The sequence below is a fragment of the Calypte anna genome, chromosome Z (genome assembly GCF_003957555.1).
Source record: "Calypte anna isolate BGI_N300 chromosome Z, bCalAnn1_v1.p, whole genome shotgun sequence".
Classification (NCBI taxonomy): Eukaryota; Metazoa; Chordata; class Aves; order Apodiformes; family Trochilidae; genus Calypte; species Calypte anna.
Window position 1 is genome coordinate 20,729,776 of NC_044274.1, and position 23,401 is coordinate 20,753,176.

General features: G+C 39.2%; 2 protein-coding genes across 6 annotated transcripts in view; one reads left to right on the forward strand and one right to left on the reverse strand.

The window, feature by feature from the left end:
• The window catches only part of ERCC8 (ERCC excision repair 8, CSA ubiquitin ligase complex subunit), a 78,564-nt gene that overhangs the window by 15,825 nt on the left and 39,338 nt on the right, over positions 1-23,401 (reverse strand). For 2 of the 4 annotated variants that reach the window (XM_030467543.1, XM_030467541.1), the window contains exons 1-7: positions 12,377-12,643; positions 10,199-10,294; positions 9,966-10,067; positions 5,436-5,559; positions 3,853-3,934; positions 3,155-3,223; positions 947-1,013 (exon numbers count right to left, since the gene is read on the reverse strand). In XM_030467543.1, the coding sequence (XP_030323403.1) occupies positions 947-1,013; positions 3,155-3,223; positions 3,853-3,934; positions 5,436-5,559; positions 9,966-10,067; positions 10,199-10,294; positions 12,377-12,453 (617 nt within the window). In that variant the 5' untranslated portion in view covers positions 12,454-12,643. Of the gene's footprint in view, positions 1-946; positions 1,014-3,154; positions 3,224-3,852; positions 3,935-5,435; positions 5,560-9,965; positions 10,068-10,198; positions 10,295-12,006; positions 12,350-12,376; positions 12,644-23,401 lie in introns of those variants that run through there. The other 2 variants (XM_030467542.1, XM_030467544.1) reach the window with 2 other exon arrangements.
• NDUFAF2 (NADH:ubiquinone oxidoreductase complex assembly factor 2) overlaps positions 12,833-23,401 on the forward strand; it is a 43,824-nt gene continuing 33,255 nt past the window's right edge. For both annotated transcript variants that reach the window (XM_030467546.1, XM_030467548.1), the window contains exon 1: positions 12,833-13,000. In XM_030467546.1, the coding sequence (XP_030323406.1) occupies positions 12,874-13,000 (127 nt within the window). In that variant the 5' untranslated portion in view covers positions 12,833-12,873. The remainder of the gene's footprint in view (positions 13,001-23,401) is intronic.

The window sequence follows — 23,401 nt, forward strand, 5'->3', positions numbered from 1 at the left end:
CATCTGATATGCAATTACCATAAGGCAACATGACAGCATAGTTAAATGCAGTTTATAGTTCATAGACTTTGAAGCAATATGTTTCAGGGGACATGTAATGGAAAAAAAAAAAAGAAACCATTTTTAATTTACCAAAACAAACAAATCACAATGTTAGAAAATTTCCCAACAATGCTGAGCCTTTCAGAATCTTGGCGTAAGAAGCCAGGGGTACACAATTCAGATACCAGCTTATTCAAATTTCAGTCTCAACTTACAACATGGTTATTCTTTGCAATTCAAAGCAAAAATACCATGCCAACCATGAAACTGAGAAATGTCACGTTGTAATAAAAAGCTAACATATGCAAAAGTTACAGGAAAGCCAAGCAGATGTTTTAGACTGAAAATGGTTGGGGGGAAAAAAAAAAAAAAAAAGAGAGAAAAGAGAAAAGAAGATTAAAATAAAAAGTAAAAACAAAACAAAACAAAAAACCCAAGAATATTAACACATAATCCACATTCAGTGAATTACTACTACTTGGAAAGTTATTACCTGTCAGCTGAGTTACCTGAGTTCATTATGCTCTTTGACAAAATTGAGCGTGACCAACCAGGAAGTTAGTTTGAGCTAAACATGTTTTTACTTTATTATAAAATGGATTAGCAATGTGCATACTAGTAAACAGTAAGAAGTAGGTATTACTATAATGCTCTATCATTTTCCTATACCTTTACCTGCAATTACTATTTCAAAATTCAGTATAATCTTCCTATACAACATGCATTACTTGGATACCATTTTAGGCTTAGTTTTTCTAGGCAAGACCTATAAAAATGTGAAGAGGTTAAAGTAAATTATGAAGTTTAACTTTGAAAGTGTACCTGAGTTGTAAAAAACATGCATAATGAATAGATTAAATTTTACCATCTGACATTTTTAGTGACTATAATAGTGTATCCCTACCTTGCTGTTGCCAAAACATATTCATGACGTGGGGACCATGACACGGCTAGTACTTCTTGCCTGTGACCTAAAAATTACACTAAAGATATTATATGATTTTCTAGCAAGGTATTTTACACACAAGTTTTACTTACACAACTAAGAGTAAAAGCATATACTTAGTTCTACAGGATCCACCAATACAGAACAATAATATAAATTATGAATTAAAATTAATAAAAATTAATTTGAATTTTGTGAAAATCTATTATTTGGGGCTCAAGGTTACTTGTCTGCCTTCCTCTTCCTCTGGAGGGATTGCACTGAGCTGAAACTGACATATGGGATATTATTTTTGATTTTGTGTATAACAATTGATTATATAGATAGGTTTAACAAGTTCTAGAAGTCACAACTGCTGAGTTTGTTACTAGATTTTGTGTTAGCACTGCTGTTCTCGCATGCAAAATGAATTTCACATTTGTTTTTTCTCAAATCCTTTCAGAATGTTTTATAAAAATTAGTTTTACCTTATATACATTAAAAGATTTATTAAGCTCATCCTCACATACTCTTGTCCTGAATTTGGGATATTTTCCCCTAATTAGATCCAATGTATTAGGATACTCAGACACATGTCTTCTTAGACATGTTATATCCAGTGCAGCATATATACATATTTTTATACATATATACATATGAATACACACACTTCAAAACTTGGACAATTTTAAAAAGTTTAGACAAATAGAGACAACAAGAAGCATAAGAGGTCCTAATTGGAAAGATTGCAATCACACTTCATGTAATAATAAAAACACAATTGTTGAAAAATAAGAGGTTATACACCTACATTTTTGCTTATGGAGTTTAGAGCTATGTGAATCACCTTATTTCTGGTACACCTTCTTGGTTTTCCATCACCTGAAGTACTCAAACTGCCATGACTGTCACAATAATTAAAAGAAATAAATCTCTAGAATACAGGTACTACAGAGTACACTCTGAATGCATTGATTTGGATCCATTAAGTAAACTACAGAGAAGCATTTATCTCCATTTCACCTGCTAGAATTAATCTTTGTGAAAAAAATACTGGTATCTATTTGGAAGAGACAAAAGGAGGACATGCTTTGTTTCCACTTGTTCCTCTGGTATTATACTTGACCTAACTGAAGCAGGCCGTATACAAAGACACAACTAACTTGTGCCTGAAAAACTCTAATTCTTATGCCAAAAGTAAGAAGCCCTGACAAAATCAAACTGATTTTCTGGAGAACTATTTTTCTGTGTGAACTCTAGTAGTCTCGGTTCTAGAAACAGAACACCGACATGCCCATTTTGGCTGACTCAGCTCAGAAAGACTTACAGCAGAAGCTTGGCATCCCACAACAGCACCAAGGATGCTTTTAGAGCTGTCCAGTGAAGAAACAGACACACATTTGCACATTGTCATGCCCGAGGTAACATTTCCCTACCATTTCTAGATCAGATCTTACTATTGCCCTGCTGGCTTGAGGCATGAAGATTTACCTTGTAAGTACCTTCACATGAGCATGTTTATATATGCTCATAGACCAAAAAGAAAATATTAGGAAAGAGGCACTATGGGCAAATTCTCATTAAGTGCAAAAACTAAGGGATTATGTAACAATACACTCCAAAGTGTACTGAATGAGGTAAGTGCAAAATATTAGATACCACTCTTCCATACCAACTAGTATCTTACTTTTTATGCAGGAACTTCTAAATAAATCCACACAAGCACTTTCACAAGATATTTTGCTGAAAATACTGCAAGGCTTTTTTTGTTTTAGTGTTGTGTGCTCCTTTTGGTGTTGCTTTGTTTGTTTGTTTCTTGGTTTTTGGCTTTTTTGGTGGTTTGTTTGTTTGTGTGTGAGATTAATGAGATTAATGCCTACACTTAACCACATAAGCAATAGTAATCACTACCTATTACAGCATGAAAACGCCTAAACATCTGCAATATCTGCAATAACTGTTATCTGAAATAATATTCATTATTCATTAATTAATAAATGTATTCTCCAATTCATTAGCACTGGGCTAACACCCAGAAGAACCTTAAGCCACTGTGTAAGTTTCAAAACAGCAGTAAATTAAGTCCTGTCACTTACAAATACTACATTGTATATAGTGTTTCTTTTCAGGATTTGTTTTACTCAAAATAGTTATTGCTTAACATTTATGTTTCAGACTTAAAAGTACCCTGCAGAATGTGAGAACAGGATCCAGACTTCAAGTCACAGAGCTGTACTTTGGGGCTTCTGGTACCAACTGTAACAAGAGAAACAAAAATAGCTTAAAAAACCCCAGTATTTGAACAAGAAAAAAAATCTTAGCAATGACAAAGAAACAGAAGAAAAATGTCAGCTCCCTAACAGTTCATTTAGCCAGAGCAACACATTCTATTAACAACTTTACATTTTTAGACCAAGTGCATTTTCCAATTAATAAACAACATTTGAAAATGGGAGCAAACAGGACAGTACTTAGGAAACTTTAAAAAGAGACTTAAAAGATAGAAATAGCTTGTCTTTTAAGGATCTCATTTTGGTTTGGTTTTCTTTCACTAAACATAGTTAAATTGTGTACATGTAACCAATACATACACCCTTATTAACATCATTTGCTATGTTTGGATATAACATTCAAATGCTAACTTCTGTCATGAAAGGAAATCTAATATAACTGATTGATGCCTTATTAAAAACACAAACCAAAACAACAAAGTAAATATTCCAGTTGACATACTCTGACTAACAAATATTTTATTTCAGTAGTGACCTTATGACTCAAATTATTTAAAAGTAAAACTGAGGTAGGAAAAAACCCCTACTGGATATTACTTGATTTTTACTATAACCCCAAGTTACACAGAGCATCTCTTAAGAACACATACCTACCTGCTATTAAACAATGCTTTGTAGCAACTGGAGACATATGATGGCTATAAACTGTTCCCTCGAAGTGAAATACATCTGCAGGCTGATAATAAAAAGATTAATTTTATCACAGCACAAAGTTCCTTATCAGAACATAAAAGCTGATTATTAATTTTCAAGTAGTAGCTACAAATGAGATTAATACAAATTTTACTATTTACATGCTTATAACAACTCTCCTGGTTAAAAAACAGATCACAGGAAGTCTATTTCCAACACAAGAACAACTACACAGACCTCAGAGATGACACAAAGAAAAGACAAAAAAACCTGGGTAGCAAGAAGCATGAATAGAAATTATTTCAAAACTATGAAAAATCTAAAATGCTAGGGAGAAAAAACAGCAAAGGAAAAAATTATGTGGACATATAAATCAGCAGGGAAGAGCCACTTAGACTAAATTTAGAAGTCCCTTGTCATTCACAAGCATTACATACTGTCTTAAATTTCTAATCAAAACCCCAAAGCATAAAAAAGTATTAGCTCCCTTAAGTGTTAAAAATGAAATAGGATATTCTCTTTAATTATCAGTACAATAACTTTCATTCACAATTGCTTTTGTTGTCTCATTCTAAAATACTGTGTTTAAAATAAACATGGAACTAAGTTATATTTTCAAACACACCAGCTGGCAGCAGAACAGGTCAGTCATCAGCCTTCACATTAACACTGTCTTTAAGTAACAGAATTAACTGGCTAATTGAACTTTTGATTTATAAGAAGCTTTAATAACTTGAAACACATTTTCACATTTCACAAAAAAGAGGTAAAAAATTATTTTCTATTGTGTCCCTAGGATGACAGAACTCTGTCTCTCTCTTTTTTTTTTTTTTTTTTTTTTTTTTTTAAATCTTTCACTATGCATGAAACAACATTAAAATAGCATGACTGCATATCCATCAATACATACATACTGGAAATAGGATAAACTTCAGTCTAGAATTCATAGTTCAGCAATTAGATGTGAGAATTTTTGAGTCAAAGCAACCTAAAATCTTACAGAATGTTTGCTTTGATAAAGTCAGTTACATTGGTTAGCATTTTCTTTATGATTTCCCTCATTCTCCAACTATTTTCAGAAACGGTGTCTATAGTGCTTATGACAGCAAAATTTTGGACCCAATGACCTTCAATGCCAAGACCACAAGTACTTCAAAAACAATATTAGGTGTTAGGTACTAAAAATAATTAGGCTGGTGTACACTACCATTACACTCAATTATCCCCAGGAATGAACTTCAGACCAATTCTTGGTGAAAAAGTTTACATAACAGAAATTCAACTATCTGTAGTCCTATTCACAACAAAAGCATAAAAGAATTGCCCCAAAGATTCCAGGCTCTCGTACACTTTAGACATTCTGGTCATCAGAAACAGAGAGGTACACATCAAGGTTTGGGTGAACATCAGAACCACGCCACTCTGCTGCATCCACAAGCTGGTTTTCATCCCTCTGGATGCATGGTCCTGTTGAGCTCTGGGTGAACTGCAAATGTATACATGTACACAAAAGAAGCCAGAAAGATGTAGAAATTTGGTCTTACTTGTAAAGTATTTGTATCCCATATTTTCAAGGTTTTGTCAAATGAGCTGGATGTAAACATGCCGGTGTCATGAGGATACCACTGGACTGTCTCCACACTGAATCTATGAACATCAGGATGGCTCCTAAAATCAAGGGAAAGATTCCAGCAGGTTAGAGCCTTGTGCTGGTCTTATAATTGTCTTGTTATTTGATTTCAAGATGAAAACATAGTCTTAACTACTTTTTTTCTTTCTAATTTGTACAGAAATTTTCAAGATGAACTAGTTGTTTTGGTGCCTTAGTATTCAATCAATCTATGTTAATTACTTTGACAAGCTCGAGAAACTAGAGTTCATACACCTTTTTAAAATAAGCATTGGTAGCATATCTCTAGACAATCTGAGACATAAATGACACTAATGTTTCTTGACATTTTTAAACTCCAATGATTGCAGATATAATGTTGAAAGCAAGGGCTTAACACTACAAATCATTTATGCTTGTGGAATCCCACTGTCTTAGAAGTGAATCCACTGAAAAAATACAATCACATATAGAAGTTTAAAAGTCATTATCAACTTAATTATTGCAGCTACACGGTTTTTAGAAAATCATGTATACTGAAGTCACCAGATAGAACTGGACTGACCTAATTATATTTGCATCAGAAATGAAAGCTAAAGAATATGAAACTTCAACTAAACTACATATAGTAACAGAATATTATATAATTTATAATACGTTAATGGTGGGAAGGGGGGACACTAGAACTAGTCTTGACATTTCCAGGTTATGATTCAACTGACCAGGCTTTAAACAATGTAGATTCTTTCACATTACTACTACGTTACTCAGAACTGAGCTTCAGGGCCCAAAGCCATGCTCCCAGACTCAGAAGTACCAAGCTGTTGTGGGCTAACACTAAGGCCCCAAGCACACCACAGAGCCACTTGCTCAATTCTCCCTGCAGTGGGTAGAAGGAAAGAATCCTCCAAAGCTGAGAAAACTTGCAGGCTGAGATTAAGATTTTTAATAAGTAAAAGGAAACAAAACAACCCAACATGAAGGCAATCCCTCACCACAGGCTAACTGATGCACAGCCAGAACCTGAGCAATGGCAGCCCCTGGAAAACTCCCCTTGTTTTATTGCTGCACATGATATTGTACAGTATGGAATATCAATATCCCTTCAGTCAATTTCTGTCAGGGGTCCCAGCTGTGTTACCTTCCAGACTTTTGTCCATCCCCAGCCTACTTGCTGAGGAGGCGAAGTGAGGAACGGAGAATGTCTCAACACTATACAAGCACTGTTCAGCAGTAGTGAAAACATCAGTTTTTCATCAAGACTGGTCATGAATCCAAAACAATGCACTAAAAACAAAACTATGAAGAAAACTAACTTCATCCAGGCATAGGTAGCACGTGCAAAAATGATCCATCTGGTTCCATCTGCAGCTTGTGAAGGGATCACAAGCTCTTGTAATGCTCTTTCAAGTTTCCTGGCCTCTAAAGCAATACTACTGCAGGGGTACCATTGTGTAAACGCAGATGCAGCTTTCTGGTATTAAACCAGCACAACACACTACACCTCTGGCTTACTTAAATTGCTAGAAAGCACAAAAGCCAGCAATGACAATACTAAGAAAGAGCTATTGAGCAACTGTTGAGCTTAGTTTAATAACTCCTGCTATGCTTATCTCTGAGGAATACCCTAGAACAGCCTGTTAATTTGCCACCATGCTAAAAATCAACATATTTTGTGCACTTATTCTACAGAGGGTCAAGGTAAAAATCTTCAGTACCTCCGGTGGCAGTAAATCAAGCCTGACTCAGCATGAGCTTATTCCTGCAAGAGGCATCTGCATACACTGTGCAGAAAAATCTAAGCTCATGGAACTAGTTATCCTGGTGTAATAAATGTAAATGCAGTGTTCAGCACACAGGACAGTGTTCAGTACTGTACCAGAGCAATCAGTTCTTCCACAATCTAGAGGGCAGAGGATGAACTGAAAAACTTAGGTTGCTCTGCAGGAACTATCTTAGTAGTGGCCTAGGCTTAGTAGTGGCCACATGCCACGCAGCCTGGCTTCATGTCTCAGGGCAGTATGTTATTCCCAGTTCATTCCATATACAGTATTTTCCCCCATTACTCAGAAGATGCCAACCTTTTCTGCCAAAAAAAAAAATACAGAATTAATTTGATGGATAGTAAGGTCACTGCTATTAATTCTTCCTGGACAAGTTTTGAATAAAGGGGAATACCTTACACACAAGCATCAGCAATACATCATTTAGAAGCTGGTATAGTTTGGCTACCCTCAAATGCCAGTCTTTGCCACAGGGAGAGTTGGGATCATATGAAAGCATAGAAAGCTCTTACAGAGGAACAAGCAAAAGTTCTTGTATTTCCCAACAGTGGACCTACATTTTAGATAAGAAACACCGGAAAAAACACAGCCTACGATCATAAATCATCTCCTCTGATATTATAAACTACTGGGCTGTCAGCAGGTGCCATGCAAAAACAGCTTCAAAGGGCCTATATGAAGAGCCTATTCTTTAAGCAACTGCTAAGACCGCAGTTGTGTTCTGCAGAACACACTTGGAACACAGGCCAACTTTTGAAACATATCATTATCATATTCTTCAAAAATGGAGTGAGACAGTCAGATGGGAAGAGTTTCTTAATGGTAATTAAAAATTCATTTATCACATTAGGAATTCTGCATGAAAAATATTCCGATATCTGAAACTACATTTGTAGCTAACTAGCTACAACATACTAGGAAGTTACATGAATACTGGGAATAAATAATCCAGGGGAAAAAAATCTACTATGGTTACTTTGAGCACTAATAATAACAAGCCTGTAATTTAGAACATTGTGTCACACAAAATCAGATTTTACTAGTATGTTTTATGCCTCTACTCAGCTGATAGGAGATAAAAGATGTATCTATGCAAGCTAACAGCTACTTAAGAAACAAACTACCATCTCACTATGCTCCTAAACAGAATTTTCAAGCGCAGAATATTCTACTGGCCTAACTGAAGTCAATGATGTCATGACTTGAGCACAGATTTGCCGGTTTTTATGCTGTGTCTTCTCAACATGTATTTCTTCAGTTTGCTGTATCATTTCAATTTTGAGATTTGGGAATGTATAATCATTACTTATTAATTACAATTTTAATTGATTTTGTTCAAGAAGTCTCAGCCATCAATACTTACCAAGCGTTGCACTTCCTACCCACTTATTTTGATGCATGTTCTATTACCCTGCTTCTTTCTTATGGTCTAAGATACCACTTAGGACTTTTATTGTTACAAATATGGTCTGTTCTTGTTGATCCTACTCATAATGTTCTTAGACCTTGAATAATCTGACGACAGGGGGAAGTTAAGGGGGAAATGTAGCTACTAATATTTTACACAATATGATGCATGTTACTATGATTATCTGGTAAGTCTTAACCTAATAGAAAATCTTAACATGCATGTACAAGGAAAAACCAGCTTTTGCTAGAACTGATGCCCATAATGGACAAATTTATACTGCCTGCTGAGAAAGCCTGCCAAATCATTAAAGGATTTGAGACTTTATATAGATTACACACAGTATGACAGTTCCCTGCTCTCCAGAAAAATGTTACTCGTTTTGTCAGTAACATCTGCCTTCATTCAGAGATTTTCTTCACTAGTTCTGTATTAATTATTTCTGCACCTGCTCAATGCTTGGTGAACTTAAAATCCCTATTAGTAAACCTAGGAGCAGCAAGTAGGAAAATAAACTCAAGAACCACAAATCTGTGTTACATTTTTTCCAATCAGATGAACAGTTAGGCAAAGATTATATTCCGTTTGCACAAACACATTCAAACAAATCCAAACACATTAAACAAACTCAAAGATATAATACATGTATCTGGGGGATATGAGGAATATTTCTACAAGTTTTCCAAAATTACCTCTTCATAGTTACTGGCACAGAGTCAGCAAATTTCCACCTGAAACAATCACAAAACTCAGAAGTGAAGAACCACGACATGGATGTCAGGGAGGGAAAGATTATCTTTTTTATAGTGCTAAAACATAAGAATGGGCTACTAATTCTGACTTTTTTGTGGGGTCTACAGCAACCCAAAGCCTGTCTACTTCAGTCACCATATGTGTGTCCACGTTTACAGTACAGTACAGTTTCCACATGAGTACAATTAACACCCTCAATTTTAACTTTCAAACTGCCAAAGATTTACTCAAACAATATCAGTCATTGTATATATATTGTAAAAAACAATTAGGTTCTGGTGCTTAGTAAACTTCATAAATCCTCACAAAGTGTTTAGTTGGTTTTTTGTTTGTTTTGGGTTGGTTGTTGCTTTTTTTTCATGCTAAAACCATAATGCATCGTGCTAGCCTTCAAAGATTTCTGGCACTATTTGCTACAGTATTTTTATCTTAGAAAAAAGAACGCATTAATTTGTGAGTTTAGTGATAGTCACCCAAGCAATATCAACATGAGCTTTCAATAGAATTTTTGAGTACCTACCTTCCCACAGAACAAAGTGCTTTACATGTGTAACTTGTTTTTCTGCTCAAGTTTTCAAGGTCATAGAGTACAATAACACCATCTGATCCACCAGATAACATGCTGAAAGCATAAAGCACACAAGTTACAACACAGGTAATGCAGATAGAATTAAATGTTCAGCAATAAATCCATAATACCATAACACAATGAAGTTGTTATACACAATTCTACCAACTTAAGTATATACTTACTATCTTCCCTCAACCGGCTCAATATCAAGGGTGTTGACACCACTCCCATGTATTCTTTCCACATCTCTGTCTTTATTTAATTCCAAACTTAGAACCCTTAAAACAACAACGAGGGAGGGAAAAAAACACAGACATGAGCAACAACAGAATGGTGGAATGTTACTGTGTAGCAATAAAAAGCTCAAAGATAGTTTAGTGCTTCCTCAATTTACTTAACCCATTCCTGTTTTTTGCAAAACTAGACTTGCAGTATGACACAAGAGTGGAAAAAATTCCTGAAGTTGACAGAAAAAAAATATTTTACTCTTTATGTTGTTTGGAAGGTACAAGAGAAATAACTGGAAGGTAGAAGCGGTAAAGTAGGCTCAAAGAGATTGCAAAATTTGATTTGAAGTCAGCAGACGAAACAAAAAACGGAACATAATTTTTAAACAATTAGCAAAGAAACCAGAAGTAGTTGTAGTTGCAACGAATATTAGCTACTTTGAAGCTTCAGCACATACCAGCCCTAAAAGCTTCATCCTACTAGGAACTGCGGACACCTAGTGGACAGATTCATTTGTTTAAGCAAATTACGGTATTTCCTTTAAGGAAACGTTTGTATGTTTTTTGCAACACGAGATAACTACACTGCACACAAGACGAAGCTTTCAAAAGAAACTCTTCCGAACCGCGGTCAGTATCTTGTCCTCCTTACTGCATCTTTAAAGACTGCATCTTTAAATACACTAATACTGTATAGTCTAAAAAAGATAAGATTCTGCTTCTTTAAGCCCTACAACCCAATGCAAAACTAGCCTTATTAGACGATCAGGGCTTCCTACACCACTGATGTGTAAAAAAAATCCACTATCGACAAAAATATAACCAATTAGATAACCGAAAAGTTGTAAGGCTAGTGCCCCTATGCAGCTTCAGCTTGAGTGGCAAAAGTCATAATGTGATATGCTTTGATGGTTACAGGCAGATCTTCAACAGCATGTCTGTAAGCATGCTTCAAAAGCAGCAAATCACTTAAGCTTTTCAAAGTGATGTTGATATATAATTATGCAAGAACTCAACAACAGGAATCCTAACCTATACAAGATAGCTAATTTAAAACTTCTGAGTTCAAGATGGAGTTTTGGTGAAGCTTTATTGCTTCGTCTTTGTTATGACTTCAAGATGTAATTATAAATACAGTCCTACGACCACAAATTGTTTATTTTAAAAGCAAAACTAAAATCTTTCATAAGGGAAATGTTGGGTAAACAGTCATTGGAGTGACATGAATTCTGCCCACTCTGTTTCCATTTTAACACTGATTGCTACATAATTGCTTAGGGCACAGAAGAAACTTATCAAAAACTTACCAAAACGAACATAGAAAGGAGCTTCCCGAACGACCAAAATTAATTTTAACCTTTAAGATTATTTTTACAATAGTCTCCAAAGCTGCATCATTGTACCATAGATGACTGACACAAATCCCTCCTGATGATAGAGCTGTGTGAGCCACCGAACTAACATAGGCTTTATCTTGAAATACAGCTGCAAAACTGATTCTCAGATGTTATCACATTATAACGTTTACAAGGAATATTAATATGCCTCTTTCCACAAAAGCTATTGGGGTCCTAATAAAGCCCCTGCATCTCTTCTGCACCTGCCAACAATCCAGATCTTGGGAAGAGGGACAGTGAACTGGTGCGGTCACAGAAGCTTCACATGAATGCTTTTGCTTCACATAAACAGAACGTAGACGCATGCAAACCGCTGAGATAGGAGGGGCAGTAACACGGAGGCACAATTTATGGTCCTGTGCTTACCCAGCCTACCAAAACGCCATTGCTCAGCACGCCCCAGGGCAGTTAATCCACACACGCAAACTAGAAGCCCCCAGGGAAACTCGAAGACACGAGAGAGCCTCTGTTCGAGAGCCGGGGCCGGCCCCAAGGGCTCTCGGCTCCTCGGCTCCTCACCTCCGATTCCCCGAGCCCGGAACGCACAGCGAGGCAGCGACAGAGCAGTGAACAATCGCCTCCCTCGGCCACTGGCCGCACCTCTCCCCGGCGGGGCGGAGCCAGAAGCTGCCGCTGCCGCTACCGCCTCGCGTGCCAAAGGCGGCGGTTTTAAGGCCTCCCCTCGTAGTGGAGCCCCGTCTCAGTTCGGTCCCAGCTCCCCACCGGTTTCCGCTACCTGCGGGTAGACTCGGCCCGGCGCAGCCGCACTGGATCGTCGAGCCCGGCCTGGCGAGCTGAAATGAAGCCCAGCATGGCGGACCCCCGATAACACTAGACACCACTCCGCCATATTGGGCCAGGAGTGGCCTGAATTAGTTCGGGACTGGCGGGCTTCCACCAATGGAGAGCGGCGTTGCTGGCACGCTCGCCACCGACAGTCGGAGTCAGGCCGGCGTGAACGAGGCTGTGGGAGGCGGGGAGGAGCGAGGAGAGGCGGGGCACGCCGAGCCGAGCCGAGCCGAGCCGAGCCGAGCCGAGCCGAGCCGAGCCGAGCCGAGCCGAGCCGAGCCGAGCCGAGCCGAGCCGAGCCGAGCCGAGCCGAGCCGAGCCGAGCCGAGCCGAGCCGAGCCGAGCCGAGCCGAGCGTGCCCGTTACGCAGAGGCGGGGAGGGCGGGGGCCGGTAAGTGGAGGCGACCTTGAGGGGGCGGCGGTGAGGGGCGGTCGGCCGGCGAAATGAGCGGAGCCTGGCGGGCGCTGCGCGCGTTGCGGGAGTGGGTCCTGGGACCTGCCAAGGAGCTGGTGGGCACCGACCAGTTCGGAAACAAGTACTACCGCGTGCCGAAGCACGAGACCCGTGCAGGTAGGCGCCGAGGGGAAGGGGGGGGGGGGTGCTCCCGGCGGCGGTCTGCCGCACGCAGGGAGCTAAGGTCGACTGGGACACCTCCGAGGCGCCGGTGGAGTGCGGCGAGCCCCGCGGGGTCCCTGCGTCTCCTGTGTCAGCAGAGAGCGGGGCGGGACCGGGGGGTTGGTGTTTGTCTGCGGCCGCTGTCGCGCTGCAGCCCGGTCAGAGAGTCGACGACTGAAGGGAGCGGGTATGGGCCCACTCTGTGTGGCTCGCGTCGAAACCCTGATCAGTTTCTCCTTAGGGCTAATTGAAGCATAAACACAGGCATCGACAGGTGTTAGAGCGCAGGCACACTGCAGCTGGCAGGTAGGTGGGCGGCAGCAAGCACCTTCGATCTTTTCGGTACTTTAGAACACTTCTGCATATATTTTTAAATGCATTCCGGTGTGTCCGATCGCTGCGTTCCTAAGGAAGAACAGTTTTCTAGGTTTCTGGAGCCGGTGTGCTCGTACGGCGTTTACTCACATAGATCCTTACAGATGCTGTGCTTAAGTTTCACAACTCTCTTGTTTATTGAATTCATATTCCCTCATGTTTCCTAAGTGTACATGCTATAATATTTTGAATTCCTGTTTCCTCTCCCTGCACAGGCTTGTTTATCTGCTTGCTGTGCTTCATATGTTTTGTATGAGCGCATCAGCTAGAGTACTCCTAGTCTGTGGAGACTTTATATTCTTCAGAGTACAAGGAAAAGCAGAACGTCTGAGGCTATGCAGTCCACTTTAGTAAGTAACCTTCTGAAAAAGAAGTGAGGGAGGGGCTGCAGCACACACACTTTCCTTTCATAAATATGTTATGTCATCTGAAGTTACTTGCCTTCAAAGCAGTTCCTTTCACTTGTTCTGCTGTGCACCTTCATGAATGACTGTCTGTGACTGAAGGGAGGTCTGCTCAAGCAAATTTCTGGGAAGCAGATGAAGTGATGATCCTCACTTTTGTCAGCAGCATATTTTTCCTCTGCAGTAATATGATAGTGCTAATGCTTCAAGGCTTTCAGCATCTTGCTTTGAGCTTCTGGTCTGCTCAGTGTTAGGGTTCATGGTTACTTCAAGGGGTGTTTGAGAGGCTGTCTTTTCCTGAAAGTGCTGCACCATGATGTTGCACTGATGCCATGTTTTAACTGCTGCCAAAGGGAGGGATCTCTTCCTCTTTTTTTTTTCTCACTGCTGCTGACTTTTCACTCATTTATTTGACTGTTGTACAGAAAGCTTTATTTAAAATGAGTTAAAATTACATGGTGGATTAAATTGTAATCTAGACCTACAATGACAATAATGGGTAGTTAGGTAGCATAAAGTTATACAAGATGTCTTGAAATAGAATCAATAGCTAGAACTTTTATGGAGGTTTTAATACTTACTAACTGTATTCACCTCGTTTTTCCTCTGCCTTCTAGTAGTTTGCTACTAAGATTTTCAGTTCCTCTGATCTGACCCAATTATGTGCACATTATTTGGGCAAAGAAGTGTATTTAAAAAAAAAACAGAAGGCAGAATAAGAAAAAAAAATCTGTCAAAGGGCTAATGTTTTATTCCATCTTCTTGTCCTCCTTTTCTGTCTTCAGAATGAAAGTAAGAGAAGGAATATTCTAATTTTGCTCTACAGGCCGAAATTAGAAATACTCAAAAGTAATACTGGGTCTTCTAAAAGTGTTAACTCGCAGTCAGTTCCCCTTTTTTGTCCTTTTTTTGTGTAACTAGAGAACATTAGAGTGCATATAAAAATGCTACTTCTAAATATTACATAAATATTTTTGAAATTTCTGTTTCATTTTTGCTTAATATGCTGAAAAGCTTAAAAGTGTGGGTTATGATTTTGCCTAGTGGGTGCATAGCAGGTTAGAAACCATTCTTGGAGTAGTGGGAAATGCTGGAAAGGATTCTGAGGGACCTGTTATCTGTTCAAGACTAGAACTTTTCAAAATCTTTATTCATGATTTGGATGAAGCACAAGAAAGTAGTTTTGTTAAATTCACAGTTCAAACTGTGCGGGAAGAAGTGACAGGTGGCCGTGTGCATCTTACAGGAAGTCAGCTGTTGTATGGTTCAACCGGGAGATCAGCTAAGATTAAACCTGGCTTATTTCTAAACACAGGACATACCATTTTGTGCTTAAAGATCTCTGAGAGCATGGATCTACATAACTGATGAATTTTCTTTAGTACAGCAGATGTCATTGTCATGGTTTAACACTGGCCCGGCAATTAAAGCAAATGACAGAAGCTCTTAATTAATGTCCCTCTCCTCCCTGATAAAGAAAGGCGAGAGAATAAGGGAAAGAGACATGGGTTGGTGTTGACAGGAAGGCATCCCTTTATTGGCGAGAGGGTACAGAGAGATGCCAACACAATCAATATGATTGAAAGCAAATCCCATTTGTTTACCTCCACGAAACAAGTGTGTCTTTACTAAATACATGGCACTTAGTGATTGGTTATTATGTGATGACCACACTCTTAACTTTAGCGGTAATTGGTTAATTAACAGCAATCATAGAATCATAGAATTAGCCGGGTTGGAAGGGACCTCAGAGATCATCTAGTCCAACCCTTGACCCACCGGAGCAGTTGCTAGACCATGGCACTGAGTGCCACATCCAGTCTTTTTTTAAATGTCTCCAGGGACGGAGAATCTACCACCTCACTGGGCAGCCCATGAAGAAGAAATTCTTCTCCGTGAAGAAATTCTTTCTAATACCTAACCTAAACCTCCCCTGGCACAACTGAAGACTGTGTCCTCTTGTCTTGTTGAAGGTCGTCTGTGAAAAGAGTCCAGTTCCCACCTCGCTACAGCCTCCTTTCAGGTAGTTGTAGACAGCAATGAGGTCTCCTCTGAGCCTCCTCTTCTTCAGGCTGAACAGCCCCAGCTCTCTCAGCCTCTCCTCATAGGGCCTGTGCTCGAGTCCCTTCACCAGCCTGGTTGCCCTCCTTTGGACCTGTTCCAGGACCTCTACATCCTTCTTAAACTTAAATCATCACATACAGGTTACGTAATGCTAATTCAGTCCACAATTTAGCTGCAACAGCTTTTACTTCACTTGCTTATCTTCTGCATATAGCTCTTCTTCTTTTGTAACTTTTCAGCTGCTTCAAGGTCTTTACCTCAGCATAATTTACAAGACTACCTTGTCTTTTATAAAACAGCATTGTCTAAACTTATTTTCTGACTCTACCAACATTGTCTATTCAATATCCCTCATGACACATTGTTTAACATTACCAGTATTTCTCATGGCTTGTTCACAATGTGGCCTATATGGCCGTTCATTTCACAAAAACCCCACTAGTCCCCCTTTTTGTTTTTGAACGAGCCAGGCTTCATTGACCAATTTAATTGATGCCCATCATAAACATGAAAAATTAAACATCCTCCTAGCACTAACAAAAGCGCAATGCCTAACCATCTGAGACCTTCTTTGAGCAAACCAAGCCCCCCTTCAGGAATTCCCGAAAAGAGACTTTTAACCACCCATCCCAAGGACTGACTTGCTGCTGTATTTTGCTAGTGTGAGCCTTCAAGTATTGTATTGCCTTATGAATTGCTGTGCTATGATCAGAAAAATTCATACAGCACATCCCTTCAAAATCATCACACCCATGTCCTTGAGCCAACAACAAAAAATCAGTTGCAGCTCTATTTTGTAACAAAACATGGTGTAAACTATTTTGATCTACTAACAGTTGTTCTAATACTTCAGTAGTAACATTTGCTTGCTTTTTAGATCAGCATGCTCGCTTAACAAGCTCCCTTAAAGCATTTCCCGCGGCTATACCAGGTACAAAAAGTGATAAAGCAACTCTAGAGGTTGTGTTCAGGAGCTCAACATTATCATTACAATCAGATGAAAGCCCTAGGGCTCACTTCGTATGAGATTAAACCCTTTTTAATACTGTGTCCAACTGTCAGTGTGTAGGAGCAAATAAAGTAAGTTTCCCCAGATAACAAGAACCACCTACTGCCTTCCATTTTCTTGCCAAAGCTTACCAAACACAAAACATGTCTGCATTCATTTTCCCATGGTTTTGCCTATAGTTTGTGACCCTAACAAGTTGAGCTCTTGAGGATCCCGCACCAGAGTAACATTTAAGCCTTTTATTAATTGTGCTGCACATTCTGCCACTTGGTCTGCACTACAACACTTGCCAGTGCTATAACTGCGAAAATCTGTTTCATCTAAATACGGCAGTTCTAACAAACATTTTCTAGAAGGATCAGTAGCAAAAGTCATAGCAAGACAAAATTCCTTAACACCTGTTAGGTTTGCCCAAGTAACCCACATGTTCTGTCTGGGATTGACATGTAGGACTTCAGGCAGCAGTAAGACTGAATTAATTAATAAGTTTAACCATATGAGTCCAAGTCCATCCGTGCTCATCCTGGCTTGATGTCTGAGCTCAGCTCCTTGTGAGACTTTTCTGCTACCTCCAGATAAGGTTTAACATAGTGTAGCGGATACCAGCGAATACTGGAATCTGTGGAAACAGAAGCATACCCTCGACCTGTTAATAACAGTGTACCCGGGCCTTTCCATTCTGTTGTTCCTGGCTCCTTAAATAACACTTTTCCCTTTTCTGAAGTGGCACCTAGACTCTTACTAACAGAATCCCAATGTACTGCAATTGGAGGCTGCTCTCTTTCCCCTGTTAATCATAAATGGTTAAGGACATATAAGACTTTTGCACATCCGTTTGAAACATCAAAGATCTCTCCCCCTTTTTGTTTCTGCAAAAGCAGCTTTAAAGTACCATGAGCACGCTCCACAATTGCTTGACCAGTAGGAGGGTGAGGGATACCAATAGTATGTACAATACCCCATTGAGAAAAAAACTGATGAAACAAATGAGAACAATAAGCAGGCCCATTATCTGTTTTTAAAGCCTGAGGAATACCTAGTACAGCAATAGCAGCATGCATGTGTTGAATGACATGGGGTCCAGTTTCATCAGTTTGTGCTGTCGCCTAGATTGCCTGAGAAAATGTATCAATACAAACATGCACATACTTCATTCCTCCGAATTCTGCTACGTGAGTAACATCCATTTGCCACAATTGTAAAGCCTGAGTACCCCTAGGATTAACACCAAGCCCTGGTCCTATACCTATTCTCTGACAGGCAGGACAAATGCGGACAATATCACGTGTCTTTGTCAAAGTGAGATGAAATTACTTAGCTAACATTTTTGCCAATTGATAGAAAAATTCATGAGAGAGACGAGCTTGTTCAAAATTAATAGGAGCAACTTGGGTATAGCTAACCAAAGTATCGGCATGGTTATTACCAATACTGAGACCCTGATCAAATCAATGACTACGAATATGGGCAATGAAAAAGGACGAAGTACGAAGTGATACAGCTCGATGCACCTGTAGTAGAATAGAATACAAATGTTGATTTTTAACAGGTTTTATAAAAGCAGCTCTAGCCTTGCTACTACCCCCACTGCATAAAAGGAGTCGGATACAATGTTGATAGGAGTCTGACTCCATCGCATGAATGCTTCACAGATAGCTTTTAATGCCAAGGTCTGGAGTGACTCTGACTGTGAGCCAGGGAACAGCTGTTTTCCCCATTTCCCCATTCTTGAACAGTAGGGGTTTCCTGGGCAATGATAGCTTTAAGATGAGCAGATTCTAAGGATGTGTTAACAATTAAAATTTCAAAGGGTGCTCCCTCAGTAATTTGTGACACCCATGCATTGACCACCTTAGTGGCTATCTGTTTTATTGCCCTTTTTTTTCTTCTGATAATTTACGAGGTGCAGAGGCATCAGTATCATGTCCGCTAGGCATTAAAGGAGCGATGTCATCATTAGTAATACCACATACACTTCATACCCATTGCAGTTCTCCTAACAGTCTTTGAGCATCTGCCAAGGTTTTTACGTCTAATTTAAGATCTATTTTCTGAGGCCTAATTGTGTGTTTGGTCACTTCCCAACCAAGATGTTTCCAAGGATCAGTCTTCTGAACCTTTTCAGGTGCTATATAGAGTCCTCGACTTTCTAAATAGTCCTTTAATTCAGTCAAAAGATGATCTGATTCCAGATTAAGCCCTGCTATAAGTATATCATCCATAAAATGATACACTAGTAGATTTTTGTAATTTTTTTTAAATGGTTGAAGTGCTCAAGCAACATACAGCTGACATATAGTAGGTGAATTTTTCATTCCTTGTGGAAGAACAACCCATTCATAACATTTTCTGACACTACCAACATTGTGTATTCATAACCCACATGACACATTGTTTAACATTACCCGTATTTCTCATGGCTTGTTCACAATGTGGCCTATATGGCCGTTCATTTTACAAAAACCCCACAGGTTGGAAATTAAACTACACAGCTTTAATGAAACAATAATGATAAAAAGGAAAAATTACTAAATATATACAAATATACAGGAAAATGATACTACGTTCTTCACACATTTCCACCTCTCACATCACCACCAAGGTGACTGCAAGGTGACTGACTGCAGGGCAGTCAGGCTGGACTGGAGGCAGCAGCAATCAGGAGCTGGAGGCAGGAACACAGAGACTCAGGCTGATACAGATCAGGGCCACCAGCAGACGGACAGATGGAATCCTCCCAGGATGCCAAAGCAAACAGGGACAGGAGAAGAAGGGGAAGAAGGAAAGGGAAGGAAGGAAATTTATACTGAGTATGATGTGTATGGGATGGTCAAATTTGGTCATTTATCTTGCCTTCTCCTCCCTAAAGGAGGGTTGCAGGTGTGACTTCTTTATTCGTTTTCTCCTTCCAGAGGGCAAAATATTCCTCAGAACCAAGTAGTGGCCTTGGTTCTGCATAACGTTTTCCATCTGTAACTATAAACATCTAGATTTATCAGTCCCAGAAGCATACACTCTCTGAGAAACTTGCTGTTAATTTCAGGAAGTGCAGCTACTTACAAGAGACTTAGCTGAAAGTAAAATTACAAGACAGAAAATTACCTTTATCCTGACTCAAATAGGATAGCTGTTCAGAATGGTCTGAGAATGTGATCCTTTCCACCCCTTTCAGCCATTTCAGCCTTGGTGCTTCACAGGAAGTCCTTATCATTTGTGTCCTGTGGCATAATGGATCTCATGAAACAAAGATCCACTGCTGTCATGCCTTGATTCCACTGGATTTCCAAAAATGATCTGGTTTTGCACTTTGTTTGTTTGAAGCAGCAGACATAGAGGGAGCTTCTTAATTATGAACACTGGGAACTGGACCTATTTACAATGCTGTCGCAGGCCAAGTTAGCTCTGGCACAATAGTATAAACTTTGTTTCTGTGTTCCTTTGATTGGGTACTCATTTTCTCCCTCCATTTTCACGTTACAGACTTTTACCCTCATACCTTGCAAAACAAATTTCCTCAAGAGTGTTTATTGTTATTGTAAAATACACTTTTCTCTGATCCTAGCCAGTGTATTGCATCAGTCCATTGGGACTTCAGGTTATATGGATGTAGGAGATGCTATATCCACTCAATTTCCCTCTCCACTGGGGACTGATTTGCACTGTGATTTGTGCTTTTACTCTTGTGGATGATGATTCTTGTGGTGTCAGAAGAGTGAAGGTACTAGGTTTGGTATTTTCCAGAGTAGGAAAGTATACCAGTCCTCCCTGACATTTGAATTATCTTGTGGCTGAGGGTAAGTCAATTTGTTCTATCACCACCACTCCCCTTGCTAGGGAGTTACACCCAACGTTACACACAGTTACACCCGATGCTTTGAGTGCTGATAGGAAATTTGCTCTTTTAACACATTAGTAGAGCTTCCCATACTGGTCATGCTTGTGTGCAACAGGGTCACAGTAGCACCTGGTGGCTTTTAAAACTTGTGCAGAAGTTTAAAGATATGGAATGGAGAATTAAAATTATTTTAGTCTATAGAAAATAAATGATGCTTGTTGTAGAAGTTTTCTATATTTTAGTTTTTTAAGAATTTAGGAATTTAAAAACATGGAGGATAGCCATATTGAAGCAATGCTCTGTTTTTAAGTGTTAGAGAGCATTATTTGTTGTACATTAGATAGTCTTCAGCATATATAGTTGTATCTTTTCCTTGTGTCCTACCAATATAGAGACCAGTGCAGGATGGGAGTAGTACTGGAAAGAAAATTAATTACAGAGGAAATATTGTGAAGATATTCATGTGTTGTTCTGCTGTAAAGTCTCTGCAGTATGCCTCCACCATGCTTTACTGAGATCTGGATTTAGAGATGAGCTCTAGCACAGTGCCAGGCCTAATGTGCCTCGTCTTCATACTGTATTGGTGCAAATAAGGTCTTGCAGCAGGAGTGCGGAACAGGAAGATGCTGCTTTCTCTATTGTGTCCTAGCCATGGTAGATCTGTCAGGACCCAGGCTTGGGGCTGGGCTTTGTTTCAGACCACGAGAGAGATCTCACCTTCAGCTAGAAGGGAGAATGAATTGTGTAAGTTGTGTCTGCGGTGTCTTGTGCTTCAAATAAAAGCTTTCTTTTTCCTGCTCATGAAGCCTGTGGTGCAGAGAATTATTCTCTGGTTCCTTTCAGTTGTGAATTGCTCTCTCCTACCAGGTCCAGGGAAGTCTTGGACCTTGCAACCTTGTCTACATTACTAAGGAGCAGTAGAAGCAGATCAACAGATCTGAGTTGATGCTGAGTTTCCTCACACCTCCATCACATGTTATTCAGAGTGTTTACTTTGGGTTAAATTTAATGTCTCCCATGACGGAATATCTACAATACATGTGCTTTGAATTTAAAAAAATAATTAAAAGTCTCAGGTAAATGCTGCAGGTGTGGCCTTCATCTTGGCACCAAATATCCCATTAATTTTTGAAATGTGCGATTTTCTTTAAAAAAGTGAGTTGTGCACACGAACTACTTTGACGTCCAAATCAGCACGTGGTAAACAGAGGGAGCACTCCGAGACTACATTTGCTCTTTGAGTCACATCACTACTGTAGACAGTCTTATAACCACTGTACAATATGGGATGTCCTGGCCAAACTCAATGTATAGCAACTGTACTGCAAGCCCACCATTACCTATTTGTAGTCATAGGAAAATCATCTTGCATTCCTGTTCTTATCTTTGAACAATTAATTGTAAGAAGAGCTAGCAACTTGAATTTCATTATGATGTAGGGAATCATTGTGGAGATGTAAACAGCTGTATTATCTGTCAGTGACATGCAAAGGTTCTGATTTTAGCACTTATTTTGCCTTGTTTGAAACAGGTCTTATGAGTAATGGCAAAGAGATGCGAGTTTGTAAGGATATCATTCAGCAGGTTCTGTTGGGTGAGTAGAGAAGGGATTAGCAGTTTAGAGAGGAAAGGAAGGAAAATATAGAAGTGAGCTGTTTGAATCTGATTAATTCTTTTGAAAGAGAGAGAAAGTGAACATTGCAAGTCCCTAGTCTGTTGGAATAAGAATTTAGAAGATTCACTGAAGGAACTAATTGCTAGAATTAGAGAGCTGAGAAGAATTTAACTTTTGAGACAGAGGGGAAAGACCTTGAAAAAACTTGTGCCCACAAGAACACAAGAGAATTCAGAATTAGGTAGCTACTTTTCTGAAAACATGGAACTTCAGTTGTGGTTGGACAGAAGGTACATTGTAATGTTTATCAGGGGCTACTTTTTTTCAACTGGAAAGAAGTATCATCTGCAAAGTCAAGTCAAACCTTCTACACTATGGTGAGACTGGCTCATTTGGAAGAAAATATGATGCTCTATTTAATGACATTCTGCCAGAGGTATTTTTTACAAGATTACCTTTAAGTCATGACAGTGATTAAATAGTGTAAGTGTACCATGCTTGGCACAAGAGGTCTGGCATAACTCATGAACTTTTGAGATGACTCTTCAGTTGCTAGTTGTGGAACTTGATGTCATAGAAGATAGTAATAAACGGTTGGGTAGTGGTCACTGATGACTCATTTCAGTCAATATGTCAATATGTCTCAGACAAGTATTTCACTAAACAGACTACATTTATCAATGTAATGCACCTTTTTTTTCCCCCCCGTGCTCTGTAACATGCTGTCGGGGCATTACCATAGCTTTGTTACATGATGAATTGTTCTTCTCACAGAACATGGAGTGAAATTTAAAATGTTCGGTTTTTTTAAATTATAAAACAAATTTCCTGTACAGCCTATGTATTTATTACAACAAAATATATCTTACAGGAAATAGCTGATTACATTACTATTTAAAATAATTTATAAAGACTCTTAATAACCAGTGTGCTTAAAAAAAAAACAAAAAACCTCAGGATTATAAGAGGCACTAAATATTTAAGATCTAGTATATGTACATTATTCATCTTTTCTAGGGATTGATTAATGTACAGCTTATATTTAAAGTTTTTC